General features: G+C 35.5%; 1 protein-coding gene across 1 annotated transcript in view; it reads right to left on the bottom strand.

Annotated features, from left to right (window-relative positions):
* The window catches only part of BCAS3 (BCAS3 microtubule associated cell migration factor), a 789,343-nt gene that overhangs the window by 499,498 nt on the left and 271,944 nt on the right, over positions 1-17,901 (bottom strand). Inside the window, exon 15 of the mRNA XM_044003231.1 lies at positions 1,379-1,512. Coding sequence (XP_043859166.1) covers positions 1,379-1,512 — 134 coding nt within the window. The remainder of the gene's footprint in view (positions 1-1,378; positions 1,513-17,901) is intronic.

Raw genomic sequence — 17,901 nt, 5'->3', positions numbered from 1 at the left:
AGCAATCACTATCCAATTGAGATATTATATACATATATATATATATATATAAATATATAAAATAAACTCAAGTTTATAACTTGAGTTCAAAACAGAAGCCATGGAGACAGTATTGCAACTTGACTTTTGAACAACTACAATAATGATAACATCAGAAATATGAGAGGATGCAAGTGCAAAAGAAATATGGGATATAATTTCTGCCATTTTAAGTTTTAATGAATGTTTTAGTTACCACTATTATTTATCTATTCCTACCTTAGAGGAAAGAAAGTGGACTGGTGAGACAAAGCCATGTACATGAGCCCATGAACATTTATTGAGCTTAATTCTAGTGGATGTAAATTGTGAATATAATTATTAATTCAACTGTTAGGAGCATTAACAAAAAAACAAAAAATTAACAAAAAGCTATGTTTGTAGCGGTTGGAATTCCACTCTTCAGTTTCTCACTCTCCCCAGGACAGCTGGTTTGGATAAAATGCTCAATGGTGATCGTTTGGGAAACATGTTGAATGCCAAAAGCTGAGATTTCCCAATTCATCTGACAGAATCAAAAAGTGAACTGAGGGAAAAACTCCAAGCCACACTACACATCTGTAGCTATTGTATTAATAGATCTTTCTGAACTATGACAGGAGGAAAGGAAAAGCAGGAGGAAAAATATGAGGAGAGTTCCATAAGGATTCCCATTTAACATACTTTATTTGAAATTCAAAAAGCTTGAGTCAGGGTTCACTATAATGTGGAGATCAGAGAGTCTTATTTAGTGGAGGGCAAGACTTCTAACTTTATTACTAAGAGTAAAAAGAAAATCTTCATGGTAATACTAAATGTCTTTGATAATTTCACATATGTTATAGTTCCCTTTTACATTTGAGAATGTTCTCCAAAAGGGGGTAATGTAGTCTCAAGTATAGTTTTTTCTTTTTTTCTTAGACATATTTTGCCTTAAATACTAGTAGGAAACAAAAAAGGCCTGGCATTTGCATAGAGTTCTGACACTCTTTAAAAATTGAAAAAACTTGAAGCAAATAGGTCTAGTAAAACCATAGCTTATGGGGGTCACTATAATTGTGCAAAACTTTTCTCCAAAAAAAAAAAAACATTTTATAGCTCCATCACAAAGGACAGTATTTCCTAAACTCCAATATGATATGACTGACAGCGTGGAGACAAACCAGAAAAAATATATTAAGAACAAAGACAAGGGGCAGCTAGATGGCACATTGGATAAAGCACCAGCCCTGGAGTCAGGAGTACCTGAGTTCAAATCCGACCTCAGACACTTAACACTTACTAGCTGTGTGACCCTGGGCAAGTCACTTAACCCCAATTGCCTCACTAAAAAAAAAAAAAGAACAAAGACAAGACTTACTTTGGCTTCAGTTTCTCCCCTATGAAGGGTGTATAAATGATGGACAGCACTCTGTGATGAGGACCACGGATGAGTCAGGATTTGGAAGACATGAAAATCATGACCAAGAGTGTCTGTTGTGACAAGAAGCATACCTAGAAGACAAAAGTCAAGGGGGAAAAACATAAGGTCTTGTCCGTAGAGAGATTATCCTTTTTTAACAAATAACTCTTCCTTATGAAGAATGTCCTCTTGTCAGGGTTAGAAATTTTCCAGGACATATACTGAAAAGTATATGACACTCCTTTTGGGAGCTCAAAATCTACATACTACATCCATCAATAATAACTGGCAGGAACGAAGGCAAATACTTAACAAGGATCAGTAATGCAAACGTGTAGAGAAGAAATATCTTCCCTAGAGGGAAGTGAACCTTAAAAGGCTGTTCAAGTGGGGCAGCTAGCTGGTACAGTGGACTAAGCACCAGCCCTGGATTCAGGAGTACCTGAGTTCAAATCCAGCCTCAGACACTTGACACTTACTAGCTTTCTGACCTTTGGCAAGTCACTTAACCCAAATTGTCCCACAAAAAAAAAAAAAAGGCTGTTCAAGGAAAAGTATCTGTTCTACAGTAATGGGAGAGGAACATGAGAATAGCAGTAATGAATAAAGATAAAAGGAAATGTAAGGAAAAAGGAAGGAAATCAAAAGGAGGAAAATGGAATGAGAAGAGGGTTAATATAATAACTTCAAGTGGCAAAGGAATTTCAGGGGCAGCAAAAAGATGTGGGCAGAAGCCCTCAGAGCTTAGATCAGCTCTGGCAAAGTGTTATTCTGCTCTCTGAAATACCATCTTAAACTTCTTCCCAACTCCACAAGGATATAATCAGGTCCCATAAATGCAAAGCACAGAAAGTGTTTATGGACATAAACACATAACATAAACAAAAAATAAGGCATAAGAGTTCAAAAACATGCAGAACAACTACTAGAAAATTTTTTTACTTCTTTCTCCACCCCTCCCTTTTTCTATATCAATCTATAATCAGGTTTCAGGATATTTATGAGAAGGTTTCTTTAGGTCAGCTCTCTAACTGTTTATACAAGAAGGGAGCACTTTGCTTCTATAAAGTCTGCCTTTATGGCTGAACTTGAGAAGACTATAGAAAATACACTTGACAGTCATTCTCATTTACAGCAAATCAATATTACCTTGCTTATCAAAGTAATGTCATAAATTACCTCACTTCCAGCACACTAGGATGTTTAAATAAGCTTGAGGGGGAAACCAGGTTATTTGAGCAGTTGTTAAAAGGTACATTAAAAAAATTTTTTTAAAAAGGTACATTAGAAGGCATGGACATAGCTGCAATTTTTTGTCAGAGCTTAGGGGTTTCTTTTAAATGACTTACGAACTTCAGTTTGATGGGGGTAGGGAAGAAGAAACTGAAAAGGGAATCACAGAACCTCAGAGCAGAGGACCTTGACAGCCACTTAGTCCAAATAATTTGGACTAGAGACACAAGTGACCTTTTAAAAAAGAAAGAAAAGAAAAGAAAAGCATGAAAAAAACGTTTCCAACCTTCCTGGCAAAGGTCAAGACACTTTCCTTGAAAAACCCTAGTGAGTAGCAATCCATTAGGTTTTGAAGCACCCCATTTTGCTTTTGTATAACAATAATTGATACCAACTAAGAATCACATCTACCTTGTGATGGGGTTTTACTATGCCTAATGATTTGAACTTACTGAGGGGCAGCTAGGTGCTCTACTCTCTTATTATTTATCTAGGGTTTCAACTGCTTGATAACCAATCCTGTTTACAAAATATATAAAAAGTATAAGCTTTTTTTTTTTAAGTGAGGCAATTGGGGTTAATTGACTTGCCCAGAGTCACACAGCTAGTAAGTGTTAAGTGTCTGAGGCTGGATTTGAACTCAGGTACTCCTGAATCCAGAGCCGGTGCTCTATCCACAAAAGTATAAGCTTTTAATAAAGATTACTTTAGAAGTGGAAGACTACCAAATTTACACATTGCTTAAAAAGCCATTAACCTTGGAGATTACTACTTAGTGAGAAGCCTTGCTCTGTGCATTTGAGGGGTTGGGGGAAAAGGGGGTGATCCCAACAACATAGTAAACTATTAATCTGACTTTAAGGAGTTAGAAAAATCAAAGTGTTCACATAAAAAAAACTCCTTCAGTTACTCCATGTATTTTATGTATTCATTCATATCTCTATGTTATCAGTTTGGTTAGCATAAAATGGGACAAAATAGCTTTTGATAATTTCCACTTCCTGTTCAACTGTAAATTCTCCTTTCCCTATATTCCTCTTCAAAATCATACTAAGGATCATAGGATTTAGTTGGAAGGGATTTCAATTAGTATTTAAATTAGTCCAACCCACTTATTTTACATATGAGGAAACTGAGACCCAGAGAGGCAAAGTGACTTGCCCACAGTCAAACAGGTAATAAGCAGCAGGGCCAGGACACAAGTGCCTTCTACAGTCTATTCCAGCTCTAAATCTACAGTAGTGTCATCTGACCACAAGTCCTCAGACTTCCCACCCAGTGCTCCTCTTTGCCTAGTCTTCCTTCTGAGTTGGTGACAAATCAATAATAACAAAGTTAGCTGCCTTAGTGAGGTGTCAGTTCTAGCAACATCCAAGGCAGCCTTCATAACACAGAAAATGGAGTAGGGATACAAACTAGATGGTTGGCTAAAAAGATAGAAAAGAGATCCTTAAAAGGACATAATGGAGAGTGGGTGACAGCAGAAGAAAAGTCAATTACATGAGGTTTGCAGCATTCACTCTTTTTTTTGTTAAGTGAGGCAATTGGGGTTAAGTGACTTGCCCAGGGTCACACAGCTAGTAAGTGTTAAGTGTCTGAGGCTGGATTTGAACTCAGGTCCTCCTGACTCCAGGGCCGGTGCTTTATCCACTGGGCCACCTAGCTGCCCCCAGAGTTCACTCTTAAAGGTGAATGCTCAAAGTTCTAAGACTACAGTGTGAAAACAGCAAAGCCCAGGTACTTCTGTACTATCTGAAACTCTTGATTCATGTTTTGTACTTTAGACAGACCCACATAGTATCACAGGGAAATACGGTTTAAAGGCATCTCCAATGTGCATTTGAAAACCTGCAAGCCAGAACTCCAAATTAGCCATTTTAAAACATCATGACTAAGGTGCACAGTTATTAGGTCAGATGTACACAGTATCTGCCTTGTTAAAATATGCATTGATATGGGCCCACATATCTGGGACTTTAATCTGATCCACATGCTTTTCTGTTCCACATTGATCATGTTTTCCTCCTTTGCTCACCCTTTAATTTTTAAAATAACTTCCTTGTTGAAAAAGAAAAGGGGTGAAAGATTATACAGCATTTGCGGGAAGACAGGAGTTGGCATTAAAATCGAAAGATGAGCTCTATCTGATCTGGCTGTTAGCATGGCTAATCCAGGATCCTGCTTTGTGTCACTGTCCTGAAGCCAAGGCATCTCATTAGATGAACTCTATCACTCCAGGAGATTGTATTTTTGTGAAAGAAAACTTTCCCTGCATGTCTCTCTGCATTTTTTTATCTAAAAGCCCAAGCTTATCTAAGTGTTCCTACTGTGGTGCCTCCCCAGCTATCCACCAATGCTAAATAACACCCTTCCCGTCTTTACTGTCATTCGTGTGCCTGAAGTTTGCCATTATCAGTCTCTACCCTTTTTGAAAGCAATGTTTTAACTTCCTCCTCTACTTTTAGCTGAGTAACAAGTTTTAATGGTAACAACTCAACTACTGAGTTTCTCATTGTCTCTCCACAAAAGGAGTTTTAAAAGACTACAGTGCAAATATAATACCAACAAGAGAATCAACTAAATATGAATCATTTCTATGTTTTCCTTTGCAAAAAATTCATCAGCTACAGATGTCCCTGACTGGGACACATCCAGTATACCAATCTCCCTCACAGCTTTCAACTGAGAGGAAGATTCACACTTAGCAAAACTAAAATAATATTCCATTGTTGTATATTTTACATAGGTATAATCATAGATGAAAAAGGAATAACTTCAGGTTTCTCTTGTGTGTTTTTCAATCTGGCATTGATAAACCAATTCAAATTCTTACAAATGCATAGTCTGACAAGAACTTGTGGGAAAACATGGCTATTATCTCCCATGAATCTGATTTCAAGTTTTGATTTGCTTTTCCATTAAATGAAAGGTATATCAAGGCTTAATTATGGATAGTGCTTATCCACAGAGGAGGTTAAACGTTTCCCAGAATAGTTTCAAAAAGAAATGGCTTAAGCCTCATGTAGATCCAAGAATACATATGCTTTCTTTTAATTTATAACTTCCTCTTTTTCACGCACTCTGCTGGGGGAAACAATAAGCTTCTTTCAGGAAAAGGATTTAAAAAATACACAGAACATATACATAAAAGGAAAAAGTAGTACGGATGTAAACTGTGGCTTGAGAGCTATTTCTGCAGTATCAGAAGACTAAACCAGACTCTGGCCTGGCCATAAACTAAACCCACGCCCCAAATGAGGTGCCAAGCCACAAAAAGCATTTGCGTCAACTGGGAATACAAGGAAAAGAAGGACTTCTAATTATAGGGCCTGGAAGCGGAAACCTTGAGTGATTAGGAGTTTAGGCGCTGCTGTATGTTTATCTAGGAGCTTCCTCTCTCTCTCTCTCTCTCTCTCTCTCTCTCTCTCTCTCTTTCTTTCTTTCTCCCTGCCTCAGTTTGATAGATTACAGTAGAACTAAAGGGTGGGACTGAAATTTCTCATGGTACAGAGTGTTCTCCAAAATACAAGGGAGGTGAAGATGAAATACTAAGGCTTTTTCAGCCTTGTAGGAACATAAGTCTTTACAACCAGGCGTCAGCTGGTTAGCCCCAAAGTCAAAATTAAAGAGTAGCAAATCTCGGTTGGGCATTTGCTATAACATTTAGGGAACTTGAGTAGGTTAAACCTCTCTACCACATCCTATTTATAACACCTACCTAATTGTACATTTGTTCATTACACATACATAAGTGAGATGCAAGTCTTGTAATCTCGGGTTTAAGGTGGCAACAGTAAATTTCCTTTCAAAAATAAAATTCTGAACATAATATAAATTTGGTCTCCTACCACACTGCCTCTAAAGTGACTCAAACAAAGAAATGATGTGTATGTCTAAATGAATATATACATACATACATGCATACATATATGTAGCCTAGTCAAATGTTTACAACATTATAATTAGAGAAAAGGCTAATTTTTAAATGATCTATTAAAAGGTTACCCTTTTTTGATTGTAGACAAATCACAGAAATGAAACTCTAGGACTTTGAAAAAAGACTTAAATCCTTGAGACTGTAAAGTCATAACATGGCGTTGCAACAAAAAGTGTGATTAATAAATATGTCAAATCAAATTTAAATATTTACAAATAGACACAGGACAGAGAACTACCATAAGCTAATACTGTCACTTGGGCTTCATGCAGCAAAACATCATTGAATATTTTGATAATTCCCTAATGGCCAGGGGCCATTTAATCTTTTATTTATTTATTTATTTATTCATTCATTCATTCATTTATTTATTTGTTTGTTTGTTTGTTTGTTTATTTTTTGGTGAGGCAATTGGGGTTAAGTGACTTGCCCAGGGTCACACAGCTAGTAAGTGTCAAGTGTCTGAGGCCGGATTTGAACTCAAGTCCTCCTGAATCCAGGGCTGGGGCTCTATCCACTGTGCCACCTAGCTGCCCCTGGGGCCATTTAATCTTTTTTTTTCTGATAAAAGTATTTTATTTTTTCCAATTACATGTAAAGATATTTCTCAACATTTGTTTATACAAGCTTTCCATTTTCAGATTTTTCTCCCTCTCCCTCCCGTAGACAGCAGGTAATCTGATATAGGTTATATATATAAAATAACAAACCTATTTCTGCATTAGTCATGTTATAAGAGAAGAATCAGAGCAATGAGGAAAAACCTCAAAATAGAACAAGTTGTGGTATATGAATGTAATGGAATTCTATTGTGCTGTAAGAAACAATGAGCAGAAAGAGTTCAGAGAAACCTGGAAGGACTTGCATGAACTGATGATGAGTGAGATGGCCATTTAATCTTAATCAAGTTCAGACTCTGACAAACACCTGAAAGCAGAATAAATATGGCTAAAGGGACAAAGAATAAAATTTGTCTGCTCTCCTAACCCATCTGAAAACTGACTAAACCTATGGTACTCATCTATGCCCACCTCCTTCATTATTTGTTCTTGGATAGAAGGCTTAAAGTCAACCATAAGTAACTGTAGTTAATAATAAAATGACATGGGGTAATAGCAGCAAAAGATACTGAGGATTCCAATGAAGCTTAGCCCCATAAAAACTACTTGGGGAAGGGTGGCTTTCTAACAAACCACACGAAAGTACAGAGAGGTAGAAATAATGTAAAATTTACAAAGTATGGTATGGTGGGAAAAAACAATAGATTTGGAATCAGAGGATGCAAATTTAAACACCAGCTGTCTGTGAGATAACATACATGGGATTCAGTTTCACCATTCGTTAAATGAAAGGTTTGGCCTAAATAGCATCTGTAGATCTTTCAAGTGCTAAATAAGTAAGTCTATGAGTAGAGGAAAAAATAAGAAAACAGTGAAACTATAAGATGGAGGAATTTCATAATCAATTCACCATAGCTTCATATATTAAGAGCGAGAAGAAACCTAACATCTCATTAGTTAAAGGGAATCATTTTATATTAATTTAGGTAAGAGAGATTAAATGATTCAGACAAGATCAAACAATAGACCTTCTACTCCTGTATTGTTCTATTATGAACAAAAATTCATTGAGAGTCTACTTTGTACAAGACGTGGTCTATGATGCAAACAAAAAAATACAAGACACAGTCTCTGCAGGGTGTTTATAATATCATTGAATATAAGGCACAGAGACAAAAAAAGGGGTAAAATGTATATACTGTTTGGTAAAATTAATGGTATTAGAAAGTACATGAACAAACTGGTATATAAACCAGGATACAGACCAAGATATTCAGACAAATGGTAACCATGGCATAGGATTACCAGTGGAAGGATTCAGGATGACTAACACAGAAAAAAGAATAGAGTAGAGATATAACTGTTTCATCTATTATTGAAGAAATGGAGAGATTAGATTTATTCTACTTAGATCTAGAAGGCAAACTGAAAAACAAAGGAGCACATCAGAGTGAAGAAAAATTTGAAAGCAACATCAGGAAGAAATTCCTAACAATTTGGAGTTTTAAGATAGAATAGCAGGAGCTGGGGCAGCTAGATGGCGCAGTGGATAGAGCACTGGCCTTGGAGTCAGGAGTATCTGAGTTCAAATCCGGTCAACTTTCTAATACTTCTTGTACAGCTTGATAGGTGTCAATCCAAGTCATAGTGCCTGAAATGCTAGGGAGAAAAGCTTTATTACTAAAGGACAAGCTGGGGGCAGCTAGATGGCACAGTGGATAGAGCACTGGCCTTGGAGTCAGGAGTACCTGAGTTCAAATCCGGCCTCAGACACATAACACTTACTAGCTGTGTGACCCTGGGCAAGTCACTTAACCCCAATTGCCTCACAAAAAAAAAAAAAAAAAAGAATAGCAGGAGCTAACAAAATCCCTTTTACTGAAGATATTGAGGAAGATGCTAGATAATCAGTAGTATTAGCAAGTTACAGAGGGGATTCAAGATGCAGATATGGGGAATGACTAGATGATCCATAAGGTTCTTCCCATGATAAGCAATTTAAAAGAATATGGTTGGCTTGGATATCATGGCGAAGGTAAGATTTGAGGAGAACCATGAAGGATATATAGGCACTAGATAAGCAGAAAGGACGAGGAGGACATTGCAGAAAGGAAAATCGTATAGGCAAAGAATATAGAAGCAGTGATAGACAAGCCTATTCAGAAAATAGTAAGTTAAAGATCAACATCTATCTGAAGTAGAAGAGTCATAATAGAAAGTTAATGAGAGTTGAAATATGAAGAAATATTGGTTTCATACTGTTTAAAAAAAACCTTTCAATTGCAAATCTAAGGATCTTAAATGCTATATAATTAGTAATAATGAAACCATTATAGATTTTATCAAGATAACTTTCCAAGGGGACAGCTAGGTGGTGCAGTGAATAAAGCACCAGCCCTGGATTCAGGAGGACCTGAGTTCAAGTCCAACCTCAGACACTTGACACTAGCTGTGTGACCCTGGGCAAGTCACTTAACCCCCATTGCCTCAGGAAAAAAAAATACAAAAACAATATAACTTTGCTGACAACATGTTTTAAGGCATATAAGAGGACATGACTGTGAAGAATTAGAGTACAAGAAAATTTAATCAGGAGATAATGTAGGAAGATCAAACTAGAGTCCAGGTAATATTACCAGTGATGATTGCAAATGAATTATTAGATGTAAAATTATTATAAAAGAGGGTTTAGTGATTTAGGCACTGATTGGCTGAGAGAGATTAAAACATCAAATTCTACAAACTTGTATTAAATATGTGTTTATATATAACGCAGATTTTTATATACTGTACAAGGCACAACATGTAAGATTTAAATTACATCACAGGACAGAATTGGATGAAGCTTAGAGAGGCTCTAATCTAAACCCCTTGTTTTACACATGAAAGATCTTAGGGTAAGAGAGAACAAGTAAATTTCTAAAATTCTGAGAGGTAGTCTGACTTCAAATCCAGTGTTCTGGTCCCATAACATGATTATAGTCCTTTGTTTTAAAAAACACCTACCAAGTATTGTGAATAATTCTCAATCTACTGGAACAAATAATTGGGTGAGTCTTGAAAATAATTTTAAAATAATTTTTTTTACTATTCTTCATGAATGTCTCCAAGAAATAGGTAGGTTTTTTAAGTATAACTTTTCCTAAATTGGACATATATTAACATTGGAAATTAGCTAATATCTGAGAATAATGAACAAATGATCAGATTGTGCCTTTCTTGACAATGATGTCTCAAAACAATGATGGCTTTGTATCATATGAAAAGGATGCATCCTCTCCCACACTCCTAAAACAACGAAATAGTCTTAGCAAGGAAAAAGCAAACAGGAACAATTTATCGCTTGCCATCAGCTAGACAATCTTAATATTACCCCCATTTAAAGAGGTGACATTCACATAAAAGCTAGATGACCACTATTCACTTTTTTCAGCCTTTGGTTACACTAAATGGACTATAAGGTTCTTTCTAATTCTAAAAAATGGAAATTTTATAAACATCTTGTGAAGATGATATATCCAAAAAGCAAATAATAACAGCTGCTCTTCTATATTTTTGTTCTTTTTATTGTCTTTTGAAGCCAATATTCACAATTTTATTTATTTGTAAAACCATAATTGTAGAAATCTAAACACACAGCAAGAATTATAACCCAAAGTTTTACTGGAAGGAATGTATATTCACCAATTAAATAAAAAGCTAACCACATTATTGACTTTTATGAACACTTCTAAAAAGCTTCTGGACCTCTGCAGGTATATCATTATAATATAATCTAAATTTACAACCAGTGAGGAAATTCTACTTGTAAAAATCTAATAAAAGGTCTATTAACTCATCAAGGAGACAAATCTCCATAGGAAAAGGCCTTCACTTCCTTTTTTTTCTTCCCAATCTCCAACATATCTTCCTGCAAAATGACAAAGACACAGACAAGCAAGTGACAGTCTTGTTACCACAAAGACAGTCACTATAGTCAGCATTCAATAATTCAGAGCTGAATCATTCAATAATACAATTCTTCATCTTGCCAACACTTGCATTATGGCTTCCAAGTGTACTAGCTCCTTTAAAGAATCAGAAAGAAATCTTAAAAAAAAAGAAAAAAGAATACAAGCATATACCAAAAAAACCCCACAACTTCATCCCCCCACACACACACACACCTGTACTTTAAAATATGTTAATAGCCTTATATCAAAGATGCTATAATTACCAAATCTAATTGTCTTCCCTCTATCCTCATGTTTTTCAACTCCTCAGTGGCCTCTGGCATTGACAACCCTTTTCTCCTAGGTTTTTGTGACATTGTCTTCTCCTAGTTCTTCTAAACTGTTTGATGGTTTCTTCTCAGTCTCTCTTGGATCTTTAGCTAGGCCCTAGAATTTAAGAAGAGTTGGGAAAGGCTTGTTGGGGAAGATGGAATTTCAGTACCATCATCCTCCCAGGCACCCAGGCTCAAAATTAGTGTCATCCACAACTTCTTAATTTCTTTCATGCCCCATCTAATCTGTTGCCAAGTCCTGCCAATCCTACTTTCCTCTCTTATTCCTTATTCTATTCTATACTCCATATCCAATACGTAGCTAAGTCTGTCAGTTTTAAAGAGGTCCATAAGCTGGTCTCTTCCTAATTTTTCAATCTTTTATGCCTCTCAATATACTATGCAATCTAGCAACACCGGCCTCCTGGATGTTACTCTCACACAACACTTTATCTCCTGACTCTGTTTCATTTAGCTGCCTGTCTCCCATGCCTGGAATTCTCTCTCTCCTCAACTCTGTCTCTAAGCTTCCCTAACTAAAATTCCACAATCTACAAGAACCCTTCCCTATCTCCCCTTAAAGCCAGTCCCTCACTCAGTTGGCTCTTTCCAGTAATTCTTGTGTATATCTTATTTGTACCTTGTTGTTTACCTGTTGTCTCCCTCATTAGACTGTAAGCTCCTTGAGAATAGTGACTGGATTTTGCCTTTCTTTTTATCCTCATAGCTTAGCACTGTGTCAGGCACATGGTAGGCCCTTAATAGATGTTTGTTGACTTGACTTGAAAAAAGCCAATCAATCATATACCTCAACTTGATAGCAGATTTCTTGGGAATTTTGTTTCCAGTTCTTAGACTTAGGCATGAAAATTAAGTAATCAAGACTCTGGCAGAACCTTGAGTCTGAAAATACATTTCACATCATCCTGTTAACATTAATTTTAATAGGTGCTCCTTGAAAAATAAAGCCAAAGTATAAAAAGAAGGGAAGATTGAACAACATGGAATTAAAACTACAGGGAATAATCCATTTAATACACCAAGAGTTAAAAGGAACCATTTAACAAGATTATGGAGTCAACTAAAGCAAAACTGCAATAAAAACCACCCACAACTTTAAAAAAAAAACAACACCTGGTATCTAATCCTTAAGATTACAGTACCAACAACAGACCCTGAATGTATGTGCTTGGCAGTGACAATCCAGAAGACAAGAAAAAGGCCAGGTACCCATCCCAGTTCATCCGTGAAGCATTATAAACACTTCCAGCAATCAAGACTCAGTACTATTTTGCCTACTTGCTGTGATCAAGGGGAAAACTTTTTGTGCAAAAATTCCAATTTAAACTTCTGTAACTATTAACCCAAGACCACCATCACATTTCAATATACAGCATTTAACTAACCAAAGGAATTTCAGCTCTGTTAAAGATGCAGTCAAGCATCCAAAGGGGTACACAGTCTAATCGGTTTTACTGCAGCCCTAACATTCATTTTCTTGTTATTAATGGATGGAAAAGCTCTTTCCATGCCAAGGAGGGGTAATTATTTAAAATGTAGATGTGCTGTACTTCACAGCTCTCAGTTGCTCAGGTGGTAGAAGTAACGCCTCTGAAAAGCAGATCAATTATTTACCAAATTAAAATTAGAAAATATTTTTTTCAGAAACATCAGCTTGCTTCATCAAGTTGAAAGTTTTCTGCTTTTATTTCCCATTTCCTGGAGGATAAAAATCAACACTCATCTACTTTAATGTCAAAGGCCATATAATTAATAACATGCCCAATTTAGTCCCTCTCAATTACACATATAAAATGTACCTTTACTATAAGAAACTTCAAGTACTTATGATTCAATGGTAGAATTCTACCTCCTACTCCTTAGAGCGACTGGGTTTGATTCCCATACAGTCGCATTTTTATACTGACATTAATATCATAGCCAATTTATATCTATTATACACAACCACTTTTCAACATCTCTAAGATTTGACTGCATTAAATATAATCAGAGAAAGAGAGTGGCTCATACCCACGATATAGAAAAGGGGTGCTGTTGACATTAACCACAAATCATCTGGGAGTTGGAATTCTCAGGGGTTCAGTTCTGATCCCCCCAATGACTAATTCACCATATGGCTATCATGGAACAAATGGCTTCAACTATCCTCTTGTCTTCAACATGTGCAAAATGAAGATAGCAGGATATAACCCTTCATCAAGAAAGCTACTAGATTAAAATACTCAAATCTTAAAAGCTAAGTTGAAATGCCAAGCATAATAATTAGTTCTTTAAAAGTCAAATAAAACAAACCAATAATTGAGGAGACAAATGTAAAGGAAAATATACCCCCCCAAAAAAAATTAAGTACTTGGTAATGACCTATATGCATGTAGACTATAAACTCAGGTTTCCACTTATGTAGAGCTGGGACTTTTTTTTTTCAAGTAACAGCATGTCCTGCCTCTGGGCCATTAAAAAATCTCCTAGACAAGTTAGAAGATCCCAAGGCAAGAGACATTTATAGCCTTTTTACCTCATGAGACACTAATCAAGCAAAGCCCCAATTTGGAAGGTCCCCCTGTTCCTAACTTGACAAATTCCTTCAGTGCAATGAGAGCTATGACACACAATGAATACCAAATTAATATCTTTGTTAACCCTTTGCTAAGTCCCCAAAATGCATTCTAAAACCATTCAGAACAAATAAATTGATCCAGGTTCACATTGCAAAACAAGAAAATAAATTCTGATCCCGAATCATCATCCAAAGCTAACAAATCACCTTCTAAATCCTCTATCTTTACTAATCCTTTAGTAAATGAACTAATGGAGTCCTCACTCATTTATACTATTTCTATTTCACAGTCCTTATAGTATTTCCTACTGCTATCATTAAAAAAATACTGCTGCATCTCACTAACATGAAGTAATATACTTCTTAAGAATCACTTGTGTAGCGATAACCACTACTGTCTTTACTCCTTTCATCACTGGGGTTGTTGACCACTGCAAGACATGCATATGATATAGCAGCAGCAGTCATCACTGTAACTTCAACAGCAGACTTCGTACAAGGAACACTGAGCTTGTATGAATTAACAAAATAGTAGGACTGGAAGAGACTTCAACAGTCTCTAAACCTAACTCATCAATCCCCTTAAAAACACTCCTGACAAGTGGTTATACTGCCTCTGCCTTAACCAATCCCTAAAACACATCCTCTTTCTGGCATAAACACAAGCCTTAAGTACATGATCTCAAAGACATATCTACAAAATCATGGGTAACATACTCAGCAAACTCCAACAGGCATTTCTGCCAAAGAATGTTCAGTCTTCCAGATGGGATATCCTATTTAGTATTTAAATCCTGACAAAAAGACCTAACTAAAACCACAGTGTTTCTCCTGACCATCTTCTAGTGTAGTTTTGAATTTGCATAACTATGTTTCTGGTTAAGAAATAGGTCAGCTCCATGAAGACAATATGTTCTCATCAGTTATCATTATTGCTTCACACATAGTCATGTAACAGGAGTTAGAATAAGAGGCGTGGTACAGCTTCAAATCACATGGGTAACGTAGGTTATTATAGGTAAAGGATCATCCAAAACCAAAGAAAAAAGAAACTCATTACCTGCCTGTGCTCTCCTTGTGACATATTTAATAATTTGACCTGGCCTGGCCTGGTCCCAGACCAAAATAAAATCAGTTGTAATTTTTCTTTGAAGGACTAATTACTTATGTCCTTTACTTATCTACTGATGAATGACTTTAGGTTATAAACATTTACATATATAATTTATGTGTGTATACATATCCAAATATATGTACATTTTATACAGGTCTAAGTATTGTTTCTGCATCTTAGATACCAAACTGTTTTAGAAATTTCATACAAAGATTTTTTGCCATTTAATAGTTTCCTTTCTCATCCCAGGTACATTAATTTTGTCCATGACAAAGTTTTTCAGTGTCATGTAATCATAGTTATATATTTTATCTTTTGTACTAAATATTTAAATTATTCCTTATTTCTTTAGGGGGCCTTTCATGATTGAATCTATACAAGTATTTCATGTGCTTTGGCAGATTGATCCCCAGATACTTGATACATTTTGTAATCATTTAGAATATGTTTCTTTCTGTTATTTTACCAGTATTGTTATTAATATGTAAACATATAGGGGCAGCTAGGTGGTGCAGTGGATAAAGCACCAGCCCTAGAGTCAGGGAAACCTGAGTTCAAATCCAGTCTCAAACACTTGACACTTACTAGCTGTGTGACCCTGGGCAAGTCACTTAACCCTAATTGCCTCACCAAAAAAAACCACAAAAAACCGTGTAGTAGATATTTGAGAATTTATTTTGAAGCTTGTAACTTTGCAGAAGCTATTAGTATCTTTGCTGACTCCGTAGGTTTTTCCATTTTAAATCATTGTAGGAAAACCTGTAACTCCTATTTAACTATTTTTGTGACTTTAATTTCTTTCTTATCTTATTGCTATTGCTAGCATTTCCAGAACTACATCAAATAACAATGAGAATTCTTGCTTAATTTCTGTATTAAAATAAAAAATTTCATGTATCCCCTTGGTATTTGATGCTTGCTTTTGGTTTAAGGTAGATACTTTTTATGATGTAAAAAGGTCCCTGTATGCTGAGACTTTGTATTTTATTTTTAGTATAAATGAGACATAGCTATCAAAGGATTTTTTTCCATATCTATTGCAATAATGTGGTTTAAATATGATAGTTTAAAATTAAATATGATAAATTATGTTGATTCTTTTCCTAATGTTTAACCACCCTTGCAACCTTGGCAGAAATTCAACTTGGTCATACTGAATGATTGCTTGGATAAATAGGTATGGACAGGACTTTATGCAAAATTTTTGAATTGATATTCATTAATGATATTGAGCTGTTCTCCTTCTGCCCTTTATCCTAACCAGATTTAGGTATTAGGCCTATATTTGTTTTATAAGAGGAATCTGATAGGGTACTTTCTCAATTTTTGAGAATAATTTGGGTAAAATGTTCCTTAAAGTTTGATAGACTTTTCCTGGGAGATGTATAAGGGAACCTGAGTAAAAAAGAATGATATAAAAAAATTAAAAGATATCAGTAACAACTTTTTTTTTATAGTAGAGAAAGTGCTAGGCATAGCTCCTCCACCCCTTGCCTAGAGAGATCTCCAGTCATTCATCAGGTTCCCATTTGAATTCAGGAATTTCATTTTCAATGGGAGAAAATTCCTCCTTTTAGTCACATATTTAGAACAACATAGAAAATAAACTTAACTTTAGCAAGAAATCATTTTAGGAGCTTATTTGACATCTAAGTATAAAGTACAAGAAATTTTTTAACTAGAAGTAAAAACATTTCAAATTGCACTTTATAGGAACAAAAATTCAATTATGTACATTAAATTATGTAAAATATGACCAGGATCTATTACAGATTCTAGGAAAGCTGTTTGCCACTTCCTATCCAAAATCTTCCAATCTTGTAATGTTGATTCATTCTTCAACTCATTCTCCTCTAAAAATAATCAGTAGCAGTTCTTTCCATACTACCAACCCAAATGATTTGCATTCCTGTTTTCTTCTCTACTAACATGTTTACTACGCTAGTTCAACACTTCTTTCCTAAAACATTACAATAGTATCCTGACTGCCCTACTAGTTGTCTCTCTCCTCTTCAATCAATCAAAAAGCTTTCAAAATAGTATTTCAAACAAATAAGTCCGTCTAACCATGTCAAGGCTCTGTTCAAGAAACTTCAGTGGCTTTCAACTAACTGACATTAGGAAAAAATATAAACTCCTGACTGTGATATTTACATCTCTCTACAATCTGGCTTCAACCTCCATTATGGTATGCCTACAGCCCTTTCATAAAAGCTTCACTCGAAAAAGGGTCTACAAATCCAGAAAAAAAAAGGAACTGTGGAATATGGATTCAGATCGAACCATACTATTTCTTTTGTTTTTGGTGCTGTTGTTTTTCTTTTTTGAGGTTTTTCCTTTTTACTCTGATTCTTCTCTTATAACATGACTAATGCAGAAATATGTTTAATGTTATTTTATATATATATATATATATATATACATATAACCTATATCAGATTACCTGCTGTCTAGGGGAGCGGAGAGGGAAGGGAGGGAGGGAGAAAAATTTGAAATTGGAAATCTTATCTAAACAAATGTTGAAAACAAAAAAAAAAATTTAATTAAAAAATTTTTTCATGGCCTTTCTCTCAGGAGGTAAATGGTTTGTTGACTCTTCAGTATTTTGGACTAATAGTTTTTCATTATATTGATCATATTTTTAAAACCTTTCAATTATTTTTCTTTATAAAAGTGTTATTATTGCAAAAAAATTAAAATAAAAAGCTTCACTCCAGCCAAACTGTACTCCTAGCTGATCTCTGAATGCAACATGCCGTCTACCACCTCAATCTCATCACCATTTCTGAAATGTA

Source organism: Dromiciops gliroides, chromosome 4 (assembly GCF_019393635.1).
Source record: "Dromiciops gliroides isolate mDroGli1 chromosome 4, mDroGli1.pri, whole genome shotgun sequence".
NCBI lineage: Eukaryota > Metazoa > Chordata > Mammalia > Microbiotheria > Microbiotheriidae > Dromiciops > Dromiciops gliroides.
Note: the sequence above shows the minus strand (reverse complement) of the source record. Positions and strands in the feature narration are given on the sequence as shown.